This window comes from Oenanthe melanoleuca, chromosome 6, assembly GCF_029582105.1.
Source record: "Oenanthe melanoleuca isolate GR-GAL-2019-014 chromosome 6, OMel1.0, whole genome shotgun sequence".
NCBI lineage: Eukaryota > Metazoa > Chordata > Aves > Passeriformes > Muscicapidae > Oenanthe > Oenanthe melanoleuca.
The window spans coordinates 21,186,296-21,204,450 of record NC_079340.1 but is presented as its reverse complement, the minus strand read 5'-3'; the positions used below and the strand labels follow the sequence as shown (position 1 = coordinate 21,204,450).

At 53.7% G+C, this 18,155-nt stretch overlaps 2 protein-coding genes across 3 annotated transcripts in view; one reads left to right on the top strand and one right to left on the bottom strand.

Annotated features, from left to right (window-relative positions):
- DNMBP (dynamin binding protein) overlaps positions 1–18,155 on the bottom strand; it is a 232,417-nt gene that overhangs the window by 180,390 nt on the left and 33,872 nt on the right. The window lies entirely within an intron of this gene.
- ABCC2 (ATP binding cassette subfamily C member 2) lies at positions 411–18,099 on the top strand. 2 transcript variants are annotated; one of them, XM_056495092.1, is made up of 32 exons: positions 411–561; positions 1,097–1,270; positions 1,724–1,849; positions 2,869–3,003; positions 3,396–3,518; positions 3,843–3,898; positions 4,097–4,328; positions 4,934–5,115; positions 5,660–5,837; positions 6,315–6,569; positions 7,038–7,103; positions 7,585–7,722; positions 8,058–8,204; positions 8,458–8,542; positions 8,632–8,698; positions 8,893–9,019; positions 9,179–9,355; positions 9,458–9,625; positions 9,914–10,100; positions 10,938–11,070; positions 11,502–11,607; positions 11,845–12,064; positions 12,520–12,674; positions 13,611–13,766; positions 13,865–14,064; positions 14,707–14,833; positions 15,227–15,328; positions 15,426–15,569; positions 15,816–15,974; positions 16,198–16,364; positions 16,722–16,916; positions 17,312–18,099. In XM_056495092.1, the coding sequence occupies exons 1-32, from the start codon at positions 520–522 to the stop codon at positions 17,439–17,441; spliced, it is 4,659 nt and encodes a 1,552-aa protein (XP_056351067.1). In that variant the 5' UTR covers positions 411–519; the 3' UTR covers positions 17,442–18,099. The 2 variants fall into 2 exon arrangements, with proteins under 2 accessions (XP_056351067.1, XP_056351068.1); XM_056495093.1 differs by lacking the exon at positions 1,724–1,849 and having other exon boundaries at positions 434–561.

The window sequence follows — 18,155 nt, the reverse complement described above, 5'->3', positions numbered from 1 at the left end:
GCATGTGGTCAGCTCAGCTGCAAGACACTGCAGATTCCCAGGCCTGGGGCACTGCTGGTGTCAGGCCCCCTTGTCAGGTGGCACCGGCCACTGTGGGACCAGCAATTGCTGGACTTTTTGTTGGCATTCAGCAGACTTCTCACTGGACGGGTCTGTTGGATCAAAGTAGTGTCTTTAGCAGGTCCAGACGAGTTTGTGTTGGTTGTGTGCCCTGCTCAAGGCTATGGTTTCTGCGCAATGGCTGTGGTGTCCTGCGGTGACTCTGTGACTTCCCTGTATCTCCCCTTTGTTCTCTTTCTTTGGATCTTCCTCTCCTCCCTTCTGAGCCTATGCAGCTTGGTCACTGCTTTGATTTATGGGGTTGTGCAATAGCACTGAGTTATTTATTAACTGTGTGTCATCAGGGATTTTGTCCCAAGACCGCTTGAGGGTGTGGGGGGACTTTTATCCCAAGCATCTGCCCAGGTCTCAGCTGGGCAGAGCGAGAGGCAGGAGCTGCCGTTTCCTCTCCCCTGAGCTATGTCAGCAGCCCTGGAGAAGTTCTGCGGCTCCATCTTCTGGGTGAGTGGCTGTGTCATCCCCATTGCCTGTTCTTGGTGTAGGGCACCCTGTGTGGGGGGAGAGCAGTGGATTCCAGGGCTCACAGCTTGTCCTGCCAGTGAGACCCAACTGCCAGTGCTGGGCAGAGGTTCTGGGCTTTATCCTGGAGTGCCATGGCACTCACACATGGCTGTGCTCTGCCTGCAGGGTGCTCACCAGTGAGGCAGTGATACCTCTCTGACTGAGCTCTGTTTAAGCTCACCTGGGAACACATGTATGGACTTCTGGGGAATGATTTGGCTTCAGCTGCTTCTGCTGGCTTGGCTCCAGCAAGGGATGGCCATCCCAGATTCAGGCAGAGAGATGGGGATGGGGTATTGCTTAGACCTTGGCTGAGTGCTGAAATGCTCTTCCAGGAGGGTGGGTGTTGATGGGGGAATGCAATGGGCTAGAGCTGGGTGGGCAGGACCTATAGGAGTGTTGGCTCTTGTCCTGAGTGCCAAGTGAGAGTCAAGCCATTGCAAGTGACTTGGTGTTCTGTCCTTGCTGCCCCCAGAATGACTCCTACCTTGCCCGTCCGGATGCCGACCTGCCTGTGTGCTTCCAGCAGACTGTGCTGGTCTGGGTCCCCCTTGGCTTCTTCTGGATTTTGGCCCCATGGCAGCTCCTGCCCATGTGCAAATCCAAAGCCAAGAGATCCTCTGTGACCAAACTGTTCATCATCAAACAGGTAGAGTGGAACTAAGGGGGTGCAGGTAGACTGGAGCAGCCTGAGGAATTGGTGGTATGAGCGGGAAGACTCTGTGCTACAGTCAGGTGTGGGATGGAGAGAGGAGAAGTGTAGGAGGGAAGGGGCAATGGGGTAGGGGACATCCAGGACAGAAATGTAAAGGGGAGTTCAGCAGTAGGCATATCTGGGACAGAGGCCATAACAGGGAGAGATGCACTAGGGGGGAGGGCAGAGTGTGTATTGGGGTCTCTCATCTTGTGGGCTGTTATCTTCCAAAGTTAAAATGATGGCAGTGCTCCTGTGAACTGTGGCACATTCACAAGGTTGCAAGCTCTCCCAGGCCGAGTCTGTGTTGAAAAGGGTGTAAGGATGTATGGGTGTATTTTATGCTGAACTCTGTTGTTTCCCAGTGGTTCCCAGTGTCCACAATGGGCTGGCCCTCTCTCCCCACAGGTGCTGGCTGCTCTGCTGGTGCTGACAGCAGTGGCAGAGTTGGCCCTGGCATTTGTAGACGATGCTGAGCAGGGTGGTGTGCCAGCTGTCCTGTACACAAACCCCAGCCTGTACATCGCCACCTGGGTAAGGGCTCAGTGTAAGTGTGCTGTGTGTCTCCAGGGACAGGGTGAGACTGCAGCACCAAGCAGCACAAGGCTTCCCTAGCACAGAGATCAGCGGGAAGCTGTGTCCACACGGGAAGGCTAGCCTGGAAAGTGGGTAGGACTAGCCCCAAACCTGTGTGGGTGGTTCATGAGGATGGTATGTTGAGGGCAGGGGCCTGGTTGCACAGTGCTCACTGCTGTTATCCTTGACACTGGGATGATTGTATGCCTGGAAGTGTAGCTGAGCTCTCTGGCAGAACCTTTACTAGGAGCAGTATGGGTTTCACAGGACTGATTTTGCAGTGTGAACATCAGACAATGCCTTGCTGCTCTGATGTCTCACAGCTTCCTGTACATTGCTGCTCAGTTTTGTGCAGAGAGCCAGGAAATACCACGGGATGCCCAGGCAGAGAAGAAAGTTGGCTAAAAGGGACTTAGTGGCTATTAGCTTGACAGAATATGTGCATGGAAGTTACAGACATCTTGTGTGATGGGGTATTCTCAAAGTCTTAACAAATGTTCAGAAGCTACCCTTAAAAGCAAAATAGCACCCTCATTTGCTTTCTCTTATTTTGTCATGACATTTAGTTTCACATGCAGAGTCCATGTGAGATGATAAGGCAGACTGCCCAGAGAGGCTGCACTGCTGGAACATGATCTGGGTTCAGTTCCAGGTCTGGAGGCAAGGTGCAGGAGACAGGGTGTGACCCCTCACAGCTTGATATGTCTGAGAATCTGTAGTGAGAACAGCTAGAAAGAGTAACAGTACCCTGCTGTAATGTCAGCGTACATTCAAACCTGATCTTATGTCATCCTGAAATAAACCTTTGTCCTGTGTAATTCATTCTGAAGCTTATGAAGGGCTGGTGATGTGTTCAGGGTTTTCAAGGCAGGGAATCCCAGGAGATCATGTGTTCTGTCATCCCAGCACACATGCTCCAAAGGCACTTTTAGAGCCAGACCTAGTCCTGCAGCTCTGACTGATTTTCTTTCCTGCAGATCATGGTCCTGCTGGTCCATGACACACGACGCTTCTGCTTGCACAGAGATTCGGGGGTGCTTTTCTGCTTCTGGACACTGTCCCTTCTCTGTGGGATACTGCCATTCCAGTCACTCGTCCGGAAAGCCCTGCAGGTTGGGTTTGACAGGAAGCTCTGTGCTTCCAATGGTCTTGTTCTGTTCCCAAAGCTTCTTCACACTCTTCTCTTGACAAGCTTTCTGTGTATCACTGAGGTCCCAGCTGCCCTGGGGACCTTGGGGAACCAGAAAAGCCCTGAGAAGGAATTGCTGTTGGAATTCATCCTGTGTCTTTGGGGTATAAGCTCTCCAGGACTAAATTTTCCCCTTAAACACTTACGGGAGGAGATCATGGATAAGCAGGGAGGGCTGGCAAAGGGAAGCTGATCCAGGACTCAGAGCAAGTTCTATACTGCTCTGTTTGGCTCAGCCAGGGGATGGATCTTGTCTTTGGAATACCAGGGGCCTTGAGACAACCAGCAATAACCCTGGGCTTTCCATTTCTGCAGGAGCCAATCTCTGACCTGCCACGGTTTATCCTTTTCTTCATCTCCTATGGGCTCCAGCTGCTGCTCTTCTTTGTCTCAGGCTTCTCAGATATTGCCCCAGAAACGAAGGAAATCGGGAAGAAGGTGCGAGGACTACATGGGAGTGGGTTTGGGGGTACTACATCCTGAGCATTGTGTGGGGGAGGGCAGGCTCCATGCAGGCTCCAGGCTCCTTGGGAAGACCTGAGGACTTCAGCACAGGGCCCAGCAGGAGCTGGAGCCTGCAGCATGGGGGATCTGTGTGTGTGCCCAAGGTGGGCTGCTATTGGCTCTGAGCTGAGATTTCTGGAGCTGGTTTGGTTTGAAACCTGTGAGGCTCCTTAATGGCTGGGGGTGCTAAATCAATTTTTGTTAAAACCATCCCCCAGCATAAACAATCTCTCATATCCCCTTTGCTTTGTACCATAGAACCCAGAGGTGACAGCCTCCTTCCTGAGCTCCGTCACCTTTGAATGGTACAGCAGGTGAGCAGGGCTCTGAGGGAGGTCAGACTGGCAAAATGCAGGGGAACCTGCAGCACAGGCTGCTTGGATTTAGCTGGGAGAGGCACCACATTGGGTGCAGCCTGTGCAGCCTGAGCCTGGGGCCAGGATGGGTGTGAAGGCTCTGCATTTGCAGCAGGGAGTTTCCAACAAGTATCATGGGATGTCTCTGTCCCACAGCATGGTTTTCAAGGGCTATCGCAAGCCTTTGGAGATAGAGGATGTCTGGGAATTGAAAGATAAAGACAAGACAAAGGCTCTTTATACTGCTTTTGAGAAGAACATGAAGACTGTGATGCAGAAGGCCAGAGCAGAACTGGAGAAACGGAAACGCAAGAAGAGACGCCGGGAAGGTGACCTAGACTATGGGAACAGCATGAGCAAGGCCCAGAGCCAAGACATCCTGGTGCTGGTAAATCCATTTCTACTCTTGGCCTTGTGAGACGAGACATCCAGGTCCAGCCTCAGGGAGTAGGGTCACCTCACCTCCCTGCAGCCCTCTTTGCTGGGTTTTCCCTTCTTTGATTTTGCAGGACCATGGACAAGGATAGGGGAGCCCATGACACGGTCTTCCTGTCATGTCCTTGGCAGATCCCCATAATTTGAGAGACCAAGAAAGTCTCCATCTTTCTGCCTTACATAAAGACAGGAACCAACCTGCAGTACAAGCAGTTCCCTTATGTCTGTCTACCTCAGATACTTTCCAGCAACAAGGTCAGAGTAAACATCATTCTGTGACCACCCATGGCCTCAGATTCTTCATGATTTTTGTCTGATTTTTGGCCTGAGAGATTCAGGCTGGTTTGGGTTTTAACAATTGTCTTTGGTACAAAAGAGATGGTGCAAGTCCTGGGTCTGTAAGACATAAGCAGAGATCAGTGAAAGGGAATGTGACAGAAGCTGAAGCTAAGGCTTCATTCAGGATACCTGATCTGGGGTCTGTTAGGTGCTGCCCTGAAGCATCCTTCAGATGCAGGATGCCTGTACAACCTCACTTCTGTGTGGGCTTCCCTCCAGGAGGAGAAGCAGCCAAAGAAGAAGAAGAAGAAGGGAGATGAGGACTCAGGCCTTCCCAAGGATTACCCCAGGGGCTGGTTGTTGAAAGCCCTGGGCAAGACCTTCAAGAAGAATCTCCTGCTAGCGGTGGCATTCAAGGTGGTGCATGATGCACTTGTGTTTGTCAGCCCCCAGCTGCTGAAGTGAGTCCTTTCTCTCTGACTTTGTCCTGACTTCACACCCAGCCCCAGCACCTCCCCGTGTGTGCTCTGTGTCCAGCCCCACCATCACCATATGTGTTCCTTTCCCAGCTACAGACCCTGGGGGCATTTTGTGGCCTCACCAAAAATGGGAGAATGTGTTGGGATACAGTTTAACAAAAAACCGATCTGAGCTGGCTGCCAGCTCTTATATGTCATATCTTGCTCCCTTGCATCCTGCTATGCAGTCCTGCTCCCTGCCTGGAGACAGTCTGGCTCTTCTTTGGGGTCCTCCAGGAGTCAGTGCAGCTCAGCCCAGCAGGGCCTCCCCACTTTGTTTTGCAGAGCAGCACAGTCTCTGTGGATGATCTTACATCAGTGACCCACTGCTGTGTCTCTGGCAGAACAGGGTTCCCAGCTTGCTGACCATGGAGCCAGCTCTCTGGGGCAGGGTTTTGCTCACCACTCTCATGGTGCATTCACTTGGGTATCTTGCTTGGGTCTGTCTCAGTAGGGTGTGTGTCTCATGAGCTTGTTTCCCCGCCAGGCTGCTGATTGCCTTTGTGTCAGATGAGGATGCCTTTGCCTGGCAAGGTTATTTATTCGCCATCCTGCTCTTCCTGACGGCGGTGGTCCAGTCCCTCTGCCTGCAGCAGCACTTCAGCTTGTGCTTCCAGCTTGGCATAAATGTGCGAGCCAGTCTCATCGCTGCCATCTACAAGAAGGTCTGCACGGTCCTGTCATCATCCCTGTTGGCTTTCTCCAAGCTGGGCTGTGGATCAAATTAGCTGTTGCCTACCCTATCAACCTGGGGTGTGGGCACATTCCTCCTCAGGAGGCACAGGGAGAGTTTGTGGGACACCCACCCAGCACTGAGGACACTGTGAGCCCTAGCTCTGCTTGGGACCTGTGTGCTGCAGCCATGTGTTTGACAGCTACTGGGGGCTGAGGGAGGTTTCTCTTCAGAGCAGTGCAACACCTAGGGCAGGTGCCACTGGAATTCCTGCACAGGGGTGCTTTTCCCTGCACCCAGCATCCAGTGGCCCCAGACAGTGAGAAGACACTGGTGGCCAATACAGAGGCACCAGGAGCAAACCCAGAAGTGGTTTCAGCCTGGTCTGCTAATGCCCTGCTCTGAGCCATGCTGCTGGCAGCAGGGCTGCTCCCAGACTGCTTGTGCTGACTGTGCTTTCTCTTTCCAGTCGCTCACCATGTCCGGAGCCACCCGCAAGGAGTCCACGGTGGGAGAGACTGTGAATCTGATGTCAGCTGATGCCCAGAGGTTCATGGATGCAGCCAACTTTATTCACCAGCTGTGGTCATGCCCCCTGCAAATTATCCTGTCCGTTGTCTTCCTCTGGGGAGAGCTGGGCCCCTCTGTCTTGGCTGGCATTGGAACCATGGTGCTGCTCATCCCCATAAACGCGTTCCTGATTGCCAAGGCCAAAACCATTCAGGTCAGTAGTGGGTGCAATATCCTCCCTGGTCTCCCACATCCAACCCCACTGTTGCTCTTCTCCCTCATTTTCTACACTCCCTACTCTTTGCTTTTATGCTGTGGGTCTTTCCCAGCCTAGGAATTTGATCTCACTTGGGCTGGGGGTGTCTGAGCTAGAGGTGATCAGCTGCCATGAGTAGGAGACAGGTGAGATCTTTTCTACCATCACAGCTGAACTTGAACCAGACTGGGCACAGCCTTGAGGGCTAAAAATGAGATATTGCCAACTGTAAGATAAAGCTTTAGCTTCTACCTGACAGCAGGATGGTGTTTTGCCCCACCTTGTCCAGAGACACAGGGCTCAGCTTCGTGGGATGACTTCTCTGGGCTGTGGAGCCCATCCTTTTCTTCCCTGTGGCAGCCCAGATGTATTTCCAAGGGTGAGCTGCTGTCTGTTCTAGGTGATGACTCTCTCCTCTGTTTGTAGGAGAGTAACATGAAGAACAAGGATGAACGCATGAAAATAATGACTGAAATACTTAATGGAATCAAGGTGAGCAGTGGAGTGGAGACTCTCTGGGGCAGCTGCTGCACCCCTCTTCTTGGTGCACTGTACCTGGAAGCAGCACACCTGTATAACCCTACAGCACCACTGTTAGTTTAGCTTGGGGGCCCTGTGTCTGGGTCTCTGCAATTCCCTTGGCTGCCTCACCTTTTCAAAAGTTGACTGGGGAGGAGCTCTGGATACTTGGAATAAGACTTGGGAGCCAAGAGAGGGTTTTCTGAGTGTTTCCTGGAAGGCTGTGGTAGTGGCATGTTGGCAGAGGGGCTGGCAGTGACCTGTAAGCTGAGATTGAGGGAGTGGGAGTGCAGTGGGGAAATGCTATAAGCAGCAGAGGAGAGGGGAGATGCAGTGGCCAAGCAGACTTCTGAGCAAGCCAGGAGCTGGTGATGGAGGTGCTGGCCACCAGTGAGCTGTGTGGAGGTGGGCATTCCTGTGAGGCCAGCATCTGCTCACCCTGCTCATCCTGCAGATCCTGAAGCTGTTTGCCTGGGAGCCCTCCTTTGAAAAGCGAGTTATTGACATCCGGGCACGTGAGCTCAAGAACTTGGTGAACTTTGGTTACCTGCAGTCAGTCTCTGTGTTTGCGTTCACATGTGCCCCCTTCCTGGTGAGTGGTAACAGCCCTGGGGAGGGGTGTACCTTCCTCTGAGCTGGGGCTGGGCTGTGTCCAAGGGGATGGGAAATATTTGGAACCGCAGCTGGAGTTTCTGCAGTGAGGAAGGGGCTGGTTGGTGGATGTTTGGGATATAGATTATGGTTCTGGCTGTTGGCAGGAGAGTTGTGGTGGAATGGGGTCCCATTGGGGTGGTGAGATGGGGCCCAAAGGAGAAGCAGGAGGGGAACAGATCCCCGGGGAAGGAAGGTACTGCTGAGGCCTTGGGGCAGTGTGAGGATCTGTGCTGCACACACACTGATGGTGGCTTTCCCTGATATCTGTCTTAGGTCTCCTTGGCAAGCTTTGCTGTCTACGTGCTTGTGGATGAGAACAACATCTTGGATGCACAGAAGGCCTTCACTTCCATCTCCCTTTTCAATGTTCTGCGCTTCCCCATGGCCATGCTGCCCATGGTCATCTCCTCCCTGGTGCAGGTCAGACCTCACTTAGGGCAGGGGATGTAGAGGGATCCTATAACCTCTGTCCAAACCAGCACATGCAGGGGATGGACCCCCAGGGGTCAGCGCACAGGACTCTGCTGGCAGTGGGGTGGGAGAGGACTCACCTGCATAACACAGAGGTTGGGTGAGGACTGTGATGTGGTGCTCTGCTTATGGGGCTTCTGCCAGCCCCCCCAGCTGTGCCCCATGCCCATGTGCCATCCTCTTCCTCTTTCTACCATGGCAGACCAATGTGTCGACTGGGAGGTTGGAGCGCTACCTGAGTGGAGGCGACCTGGACACCTCAGCTATCCACCACAACCCCATTGCAGGCAGGTGAACCTCCAGATTGCTCCCTGTGGGTCTCAGGCTGGTGCAGCCCTGGGCTTTCCCCTCTCTGAGGGACATCTCTCTCTGACAGGCACTGCTGTGCGTTTCTCGGAGGCCACCTTTGCCTGGGAGCAGGATGGCAACGCTGCCATACGAGAGTGAGTGCTCTGTGCCACATCAGGGGCAGAGGGCTGGGGAGAGGGAGGCTTTCTGTGTTATTATGGGGAGGGCAATCACCTCTCACAGTGCTGCTAGACATGAGTGTCCCAGGGACACTTCTCTGTGCTGGTCCCACGCAGGAACTGAGGGGTGACCTGGCAGTGCTGCTTCCTCAGCCCTGGTGTCTTTGCAGTGTCACCCTGGACATCACACCTGGGAGCCTGGTGGCTGTGGTGGGGCCTGTGGGCTCAGGCAAATCTTCGTTGGTGTCAGCCATGCTCGGGGAGATGGAGAATATCAAGGGACACATCAACATCCAGGTGAGAGGAGCCAGCTGGTGCTCAGGTCTTTGGGGCTGCTCAGCGGGGAAATAGAGCAGGACTGTCCCAGAGTGGTGGCTCAGGGCAAGGACAGGCTGCAGGAGGTGTCAGTGCTCAGGCTGATCTCTGACAGGTAGCTGTTCTTGTCTGTCCTTCCAGGGCTCCCTGGCCTATGTCCCCCAGCAGGCCTGGATCCAGAATGCCACACTGAAAGAGAACATCATTTTTGGGTCAGAACTGGACGAAGCCAGGTATCAGCAGGTCATCAAGGCCTGCGCCCTCCTTCCAGACCTGGAATTGCTGCCTGCAGGTGACCAGACAGAGATTGGAGAGAAGGTATCAGCCCTGGGCACTACAGGTTTCTGACAGCACCCGCAGCAGAGGTCAGAGCTGCTGCCCTGTGCCAGCCCTGTGTCCAGAGAGGTCCCTCCTTTGCAGGGAATCAACCTGAGTGGGGGCCAGAAGCAGCGGGTCAGCCTGGCGCGGGCGGTGTACAGCGACGCCGACATCTACATCCTGGACGATCCGCTCTCTGCCGTGGACGCCCACGTGGGCAAGTACCTCTTCCAGCACGTGCTGGGGCCAAAAGGGCTGCTGCAAAAGAAGGTGAGCACCCATATCCTGCAACCCACCACCCAGCCGGGCAGGAGTGGCACACGCATGCTGTTAGCAGTCCAAGGAGATTTAGGTTGCTTGCCTGGGACAGACAGGAATCCTGGAGCTTTCACATGGGGCAGCAGGCAGGAGAGGCCTCAGGAGTCCCCAGAGGGACAGCCTGTGTCCTCACAGCCAGGCATTGATAAGCAGACAAAGAGGAGGTGGAGAGCCTGCAGACCCATGGCTGGGGATGAGAGGTGCTTTGATGGTCACTACCCTGCAGCCCCTTTGTTGCAGACACGGATCTTGGTGACGCACAGTATCAGTTTCCTGCCCGAGGTCGATAACATCGTGGTGCTGGCAGGAGGAACAGTGTCTGAGCATGGCTCCTATAGCACCCTGCTTGCAAACAAGGGGGCCTTTTCCCAGTTCCTGAACTTGTATGGAAACCAGGAGGAGGATGTCTCAGAGGAAAAGACTGCAGGTACTGGGAACACAGTGGGGCTGTGGCAGTTGGAGTAGCTATGCAGGTATCTTGGGGATATGAAGATCTGATCTGTCAGCCTGACCTGGCCCTATCCAGCCCAGGCACCAATGGCAGCTAATATGAATCCTTCTCAGCTTCTGGCATTCAGCAGCACAATAACTTCCTGACTATGATTTGCATTCAGGCGTTATGTTGAACATCTAGCACAGGACCTGTTTAGATTTTTTTTTCTATTTATTATGGGTTCCAAAATCTTATGTGGCAAGAGACTCCCTATTTTTCTGATGCTGGGATCACAAAGATCCTTTGGTTTGTTCTAAACATCCCACTGGACAATATTTCATCTTTATCAAGTCCCGGTGCTGTGGGTGGTGTCAGGTCAGGTGGAGGCTTACCCTGTCAGGGCTCAGCCCAGTTGTCCAGCTGCAGCCTGGCTATTCCCTGTATGTCTTCTCAGGGCTCATCTCCACCTGCTCAAGGACATGCTTCTGAGCTGGAGTGATGTGACCTATCAGATCTGGCACCTACTAAACTAGCACAAATCTTTGCTTGAGGTCTGGCCAGTGGTGCTGGGATAAGTCAGCAGCAGAGATTGCCTCTGTGCAGGCCTTGAGCCCTATGCCCCCTGTCAGCTCTCCCTCCAGCACAATGTACTTTTTCCTCCTTCTGCTGTGCTGGTCTTGCAGCAAGGTTGGAGAAGGTGTGATATGTGATGGTAGGACACAGCCTAGGCCTAGAGTATAGCATGGAGCTGAGTGCAGCAGAGGTGTGGTGTATGGGATCTGCTCTTTCGTCAGTGCCTGACCCTACCTTCCCTCATCCCTGTGCCTGTAGCTGTTGCTTTAGCTGGGGATGAGGAGGAGGCTGATGAAGATGTAGATCCTTGCCTGGAGGAGCGCTCTGATGATGCAGTGACCATGACCCTGAGGCGAGAGGCCAGCATCCAGCGGAGAAAACTGAGTCGCAGGTGGGACATGACCTGAGCTCTCAGCTCTTTCCCCTGCCACATGCACTGCTCCCTTGGAGACAGGGATCTGGGGCCTTCCCAGGGAGTTCCAGCTGGGAGCCTCCCTGCCTGATCCTACCACAAGCTGCTCTGGGTGAGGAGCATCTGATTTTGCCTTTACTCACACTAGCGTGCCACAGCCTTACTCTGCAGTCTTCCCTGAAACTCATGCTGTTGGCTAATTCTGCTTTTGGGAGCAAGGCTTTAATTTTATGGCTGTATGTGCCCAGTGCATCCACAAGGCTCACTCAAAGCTGCCCCAGTTAGGACATTATTTTCCAAAGGACTCCACCACCGTGGAAGAAGACCCAGAGCAGCACAGGGATGGACCATCAGGAGATTAGGACCAATCCAACACCCTGTGACTAATGGTGCCCATCACTTCCCTGCAGCCTTAGTAAGAAGAGCACCAGTTCCCAGAAGAAGGCCCAGGAGGAGCCCCCAAAGAAGCTGAAGGGACAGAAACTGATCGAGAAAGAAACTGTGGAAACAGGCAGGGTGAGGAGGATGGAGGGATGAAGCACTGTGCTGTCCTGGCTGGGTGCTGCCAGACCCTGACTGTGGCTCAGAGAAGCTGGTGTGGGCTGGCTGTGGCCAGAGAGACACGAAGGAGACAGAGCTGCCTGGGACTGGTGGGTGGGGTGGTGCAGGGGAGCAGTGTGGGCAGCAAGGTGGGGTCCCAGGGCTGTGCTGGGTGTCGCTGCCCGCGGGCTGATGGCTTCAGTTGGTCCCCAGGTGAAGTTCTCCATGTACGTGCGGTACCTGCGTGCTGTTGGCTGGTGCTTTTCCTTCTGGACTGTCATGAGCTACATTGGAGAGTACGTGGCCTACGTGGGGACCAACCTGTGGCTCAGTGACTGGACTGACGACTCGGTGCGCTATCAGAACGAGACCTACCCCACGCACCTGCGGGACCTGCGCATCGGGGTCTTTGGGGCGCTGGGCGTGTCACAAGGTGAGTGTGGGAGGACAGCACTTCCCACTTACCTCATTTGTGTGGTCTGGGAGGGATATGACTTGCAAGGCCTGCAGCTAGCAGTGCAGTAAGGAGCAGGGCACCCAGCATTTTGTTCATTTGCCTGCTGCTGCCTTCCTTCCAGCTTGTGGCTGAATTGTGGACACATGCCAGTCTGAAAGAAACATAAATTACCCCAAGTCTGTGTTGCCCCCTCAGTTTAAGATCATTTTCCTTAATCAGATTAAACATAGTGCTGGGGCCTAAGGCTTTCCAAAAGGGTTAGTGTTCCTCCCCTGTGCAGGGACACAGTTGCTGAGGCCTCCCTAGAAGGTGGTATGCAGGATTATCCTAGTGGCTCGCTGCTTGGTGCTGCTTGATGTGTCCACCAAGTCAAAAGGTGCCTGGGGCCAGTGTCTCCCAGGAGCTGTGACAGCCCTGTGCTCTCCTTGCAGCTATCTTCCTGCTCTTTGCAACCATGCTGTCTGTCAGGGGCTCCGTGCAAGCCTCCCGCATCATGCACCAGCAGCTGCTCAGCAACATCCTGCGCGCGCCCATGAGCTTCTTCGACACCACCCCCATCGGCCGCATCGTCAATCGGTTTGCCAAGGTAACAGAACACCCCCAACACAGAGGTGTTTGTTCTACCACATCTGCAGCTGGGTAGTGGCATGACCCTGCTCCTGTTGGGCATGGCACAGCTGAGCCCAGGTGAGGGCCAGGAAGGGACCAGGAGGACATGGTGCAAGGCTGACCATGAGCCAAACAACATCCTGGGCTATACTAGAAAGACACACAGGAAGTTGTAAGCTCCTCTGCTGAGTGCTGAGGAGTTTACACCTGTTTGGGGTCACCTGGGCAAGAAAGATGTGGAGAAACAGAAGAGAGTCCATAGTAGATCACTAAGAGAGTTAAGAGCCTAGAGCTCATGTCCCACAATGAGAAGCCCTTCTGGGTATAGACGTCCAGCAAAACCTACAATATTTTCTATCTAAGTGAAGGTCAAAAACAAAGAGAAAATGAGAAAGAAGAGAAAATACAAACAGGTAATTTCAAGCATGCTGCTACTCCACTTCTTCCTTTGGTACTATCTCTTGATTTTTGGGAATAAAATTTTCTCATAAAATTAAGCCTATGGGCCTGGGCTTACTCTGAGTTGAGGGAGTACGTGGTGCCTGGCTAGGAGATGGATGAGGACCAGCTGGAGCCCTGGGTGCACCTGCATGAACCTGTCCCTCTTCTCTCTTCAGTTACTGCTCCTGTGTCCCAGGTCCTGATGAAGATGCAGTTCTTAAAGCTGGTGTGTGTAACAGGGGAATATTATAGGAAGTTTCTCTCTTAACTCAGCTGTCCCCAAGCTAAGAACTGTGGCCCTAAATGAGGTTGTGACCATAACACCAATTCAGGATCATCAGGATATTTTTACAAATGTCTGGCACCATGTTACCACAGAAGTGTGAAGGAACCCTGTATGTATGGGGCCTTTGGGCTTCTCCTTCTCTCTGGGGTCACTGACTGCTTCTCTGTACATTTTTATATGCCCCAGGACATCTTCACAGTAGATGAGACCATCCCCACGTCCTTCCGCAGCTGGCTCTCCTGTTTCATGGGCATCATTAGCACACTGATCGTGATCTGCCTGGCCACTCCATTCTTTGCTATCGTTATCGTTCCCTTGAGCATCTTCTACTATTTTGTGCTGGTGAGTAACTGGGCCGTGAAGCTTCTGCCCTGCTGAGAGCAATATCTTTGTGACTGCTGGGCTTTGTGTTGGTAACCAAGCTGTGTCACTCGTTTCAGCGCTTCTATATCTCCACGTCACGCCAGCTAAGGCGTCTGGACTCTGTCACCAGGTCTCCCATCTACTCCCACTTTGGTGAGACAGTGTCAGGCCTTTCTGTGATCCGGGCCTATGGACACCAAGAGCGGTTCCTGAAGCATAATGAGATCATCATGGACATAAACCAGAAGAGTGTTTATTCCTGGATAATATCAAATAGGTGAATTTTACCACTTATGCCACAGCACAGCCTGCAGCTCTTCTGGCCAGAGGTTTCTGGGTCCTGAGGGAGGTCCCTGGGATCCTGCAGTCCCCCCTCTTGATCTCAGTAGTCTCAGTAGAGGGCCTGTGTAGGTACTGGGGCAGTTTAGGACAGGGGCACTATCTGTGGCAATGGAACATTTTAGGGTGATTTTGAAAGCCAGAGTATGCCCCCCTACAGTGTTCAGGGCAGGGTGAGCTGTGTGGTCAAGGGCTGAGATGCTCTTGGCGAGTTCTGGGAAGAGGGTGATCCTCCAGGCAGACCCAGGGGTGTGATGCAGGCACTTTCTGGTTTTGAGTCTTACTGGTAAATTATTTGGGTGTGTGAGGGTTGAATAGCTGGGGCTCTTCTGATACATGGCATTACCAGCACAAGTTATGTGTGAGACATGGACTGACATAAATGGACCTGCTTGAAGAATTGGCCACAAATGACCTGCTGTGTACATGTACCAATGTGTGCCATGTGCACAGCACTGGGCTCATGGCTGGGTGTGAGGGATGCTGGTGCAGTGCTGCTGTTACTGGTGGGCTCTGTGTTGGGCACAGGCAGATGCTTCCCTGCCTCTCACTGCCCTTCAGCTCTCCTCTCCTGGTGCAGGTGGCTGGCCATCCGTCTGGAGTTCGTCGGGAGCCTGGTGGTCTTCTTCTCTGCACTTCTGGCAGTGATTGCAAAGGGCACTTTGGAGGGTGGCATCGTGGGGCTTTCTGTCTCTTCTGCCCTCAATGTGAGTCATGCAATGAAACCCTTCTGGGAAGGGTTGTCTCTGAGAGCTCTGGGCTGGCAGCATGATGTCCTGCCACCAGCTCTGACCCATGGAAATGGGGTTATCTGGGGTGTCCTATCACCTGGGGAGTGTCTACAGAGCCAGGGAAGCACATATCCATCCCAGTGTGAGTGGGATACTTGCTGCCATGGGGAGGAATATGGCCCTGCTGTGGATCAAAGATGCTGCAGCAGAGTTTTTGAAGGACTGGGGAGAGGTGGGCTGTGTCTTGGCAGTGGAGAATTAGGGGCCAGGCCAGGTATGCTTGTGCCCAGGATAATTTCCTGGGCTGAGGTGGGAGGTGGTTGTTCCTGGGTGCCACTGAGTTCTGCATGCTCTGATTGTGCCATGCAGGTGACTCAGACACTGAACTGGTTGGTGCGGACATCTTCGGAGCTGGAGACCAACATTGTGGCTGTGGAGCGGGTCCATGAGTACATGATAGTGAAGAACGAGGTGAGGAGCCCAGGATCTGGGCAAGCACCTGCTGCACAGCTTGGTGCTAGTCAGCATCACAGAAGGAACACCCCTAATGCTCCTGTGCCCTCCCCAGGCTCCATGGGTGACAAAAACACGCCCACCACGTGGCTGGCCCAGCAGAGGCGAGATCCAGTTTGTTGACTACAAAGTTCGCTACCGACCTGAACTGGACCTGGTTCTTCAGGGGATCACCTGTAATATTGGGAGCACGGAGAAGGTGCCTCTGCCCTCACTACGCTCTCTACAGAAAATCTGTTACAGTTGCTTCTTCTTGGCTTCAGTCTGTGCACTGGGGTGGGATGGTGACAGGGTGTGGCTCCTGGGGACTTGAGCTGCAGGAAAGGAACGAAAGCAGACAGTCTTGGGTGATGGTAAGGGCGGGAAGGCCCACCAGACCAAGATGGAGAGCATCTGCCCTGTTTTCTACAGCCCTGTCAGCTGGTCTAAAAAGCTGCTTCCACAGGTTGGGGTTGTAGGCCGGACTGGGGCTGGAAAATCCTCCCTCACCAACTGCCTGTTCCGGGTGCTGGAGGCAGCTGGAGGGAAGATCATCATCGACGATGTGGACATAGCAACAATTGGCCTCCATGACCTGCGCAACAGCCTCACCATCATCCCCCAGGTGAGCTGATCCCCACCCTTCACATCCCTGCTGCATGGCCCCCACAGGCGCTGCATGGCCTCAGTGTGTCCCTGGGTGCTGTGGAAGGCACAAAGGCCTGTGAGCAGGCTGTCACCAATTGCCAGCTGCAGGCAGTGGTGTGAGCAGGATGTGGCCACAGGTGGAGGCCAGGGCCATTGCTAAATGGCTGTGGGGGGCCTGAACATGGTGCTGTCCCTGGCAGGACCCTGTGCTCTTCACTGGAACCTTGCGGATGAACCTGGACCCCTTTGACCAGTACTCAGATGAGGAGGTCTGGAAGGCCCTGGAGCTGGCTCACCTGAAGACATATGTGCAAGGCCTTCCTGAGGGGCTGCTGCACCTCGTGAGCGAGGGAGGGGAGAACTTGAGGTAAGCAGAGGAGCAGATACAGGCCCACATCCCCTCCCTTCCCTAGATCCCAAGGACCAGCCTGGAACAGCAGCCTCCAGAAAAGTGGCTGTCCAGGGATGATGCACAGAAGCTTCTGGGAAGTGAAGATGGAAGAAAATGACAGAGAGGAGTCAGGGCTGTTAGGGAGCTAGTGTGAGCCAACCCCTCTGTGGTGGCCCAGAGAGTAAGATGCTGAGGGACGTGCTGCTCAGGGTGGCAGATGGTCAGTGGGGAAAGGCCAGGGACAGTGCTGGGGTCAGAGCAGCAAGATGCCATAGGCTTGCAGAAGGTCTGCTGGTGTCAGTCTAGTAACTCACGCTCTTCATCTCATCCCAGTGTTGGGCAGAGGCAGCTGGTGTGCCTGGCCCGAGCCCTTCTCCGCAAAGCCAAGATCCTCATCCTGGATGAAGCAACAGCAGCCGTCGATCTGGAAACTGATAATTTAATCCAGACAACAATCCGGAGTGAGTTTGCTGACTGCACTGTCCTTACTATTGCCCATCGCCTCCACACCATCATGGACAGCAACAGGTACCAGGGACAAAGGGGCAAAGGGAATGGGGATCTGGACTCCTAGGATGGGGTGAGAGCAGTGGAAGCAAGATTGCAGCCAGAGGGGCAGGAGGAGTGCAGCCAGGTGGACGCAGAGCCTGGAGCAGTAATACCCAGTGGTGAAAAGAATAGTAAGGATGCCCATGCAGTAGTGATGCCTTTGTGGGAGAAACGTTTTTTGGGATCCTTCTTTACAGCAACAGACCACAGAGGCATTTGCTGTTGACCCATAACACAGGGAGGAGGGCTGTGCCCTCACCACTGCTGAGAAGTGGCTTAGGAGGAGGGAGGGTCAGTGTGCCTGCAGAGCTGGTGCCAGCAGTGCTATCCACTCAGATTCTGGGAATTGAGGCCTTCTTGTTCCCTTCTGCCAGGGTGATGGTGCTGCATGCTGGGCAGATTGTGGAATTCGACAGCCCCGAGGAGCTGCTCACGAAGCAGGGCGTCTTCTCCGCGATGGCAAAGGACGCCGGCATCACCGCGGCAGAAAGCACCGCCCTCTAGGCAGTGCTGCAGGGCCGGCGGTGTGACAGCTCCTCCTGCTGCCACTCACCCAGCAGGCGCTGGTGTCTCCCAAGCCAAGCTGCCGGGAATTGGCCTCTGCAGAGGGGAAGCAAAGAGGGTGACGTCTCTGGCTGTCCAGAGATAGAACATCTGGACTTGAGCAAGCTGTTAACCTTGCTACCACATCCTGCCTGCTGTGCACATAAGGGTCTGGAGCTGCATAATTTATTCCAGGATAGAGGGGAAAAGCTATCTGCCAGGCAGGGAGATCATGGCCTCCAGTGGGGGTGGTCTTAGTTTTTTACTTCACCATGCCAGGTGAATCTACTTTAGAAATGCTTTAGCATTATGGAATGAAATTTACAGTTTAATCTAAGAATTAATGTTATAATTTATTTACTTTTTGTAACTGTAGTCTTCCAAGTACAAGGCTGATGTTAAGGCATGTGAGCAAGCCTCGGTTTAGCTTTAAACCTGGCTAGTGCTTGGTGGGGGAGAGCTGCTAACAGAGGTTACACAGAGCTGGGCAGTCCAAATCGACGGGCACACCTCTACTCATGCAAGAACACTACCAGGACTGCCTGCCTGCCTTCCCTGGGGCTTCTTCTCTCTTTGACTGCATTGCAAATAAATGAGCCCCTCCCTGAGGTTATCACAACCACTTGTGGGGCAGATTTTGGTCTGTGGTTCCAGACTGCAAACCTGATGGTGGTG

Bases quoted from the DNA above. Each gene is read 5' to 3' on its own strand.
- ABCC2 (XM_056495092.1), top strand. From the start codon at position 520: ATGTCAGCAGCCCTGGAGAAGTTCTGCGGCTCCATCTTCTGG. The intron at 3,004-3,395 runs GTTGGGTTTGAC...CCATTTCTGCAG, and splicing joins TCGTCCGGAAAGCCCTGCAG to GAGCCAATCTCTGACCTGCC. The intron at 15,570-15,815 runs GTGCCTCTGCCC...CTGCTTCCACAG, and splicing joins ATATTGGGAGCACGGAGAAG to GTTGGGGTTGTAGGCCGGAC.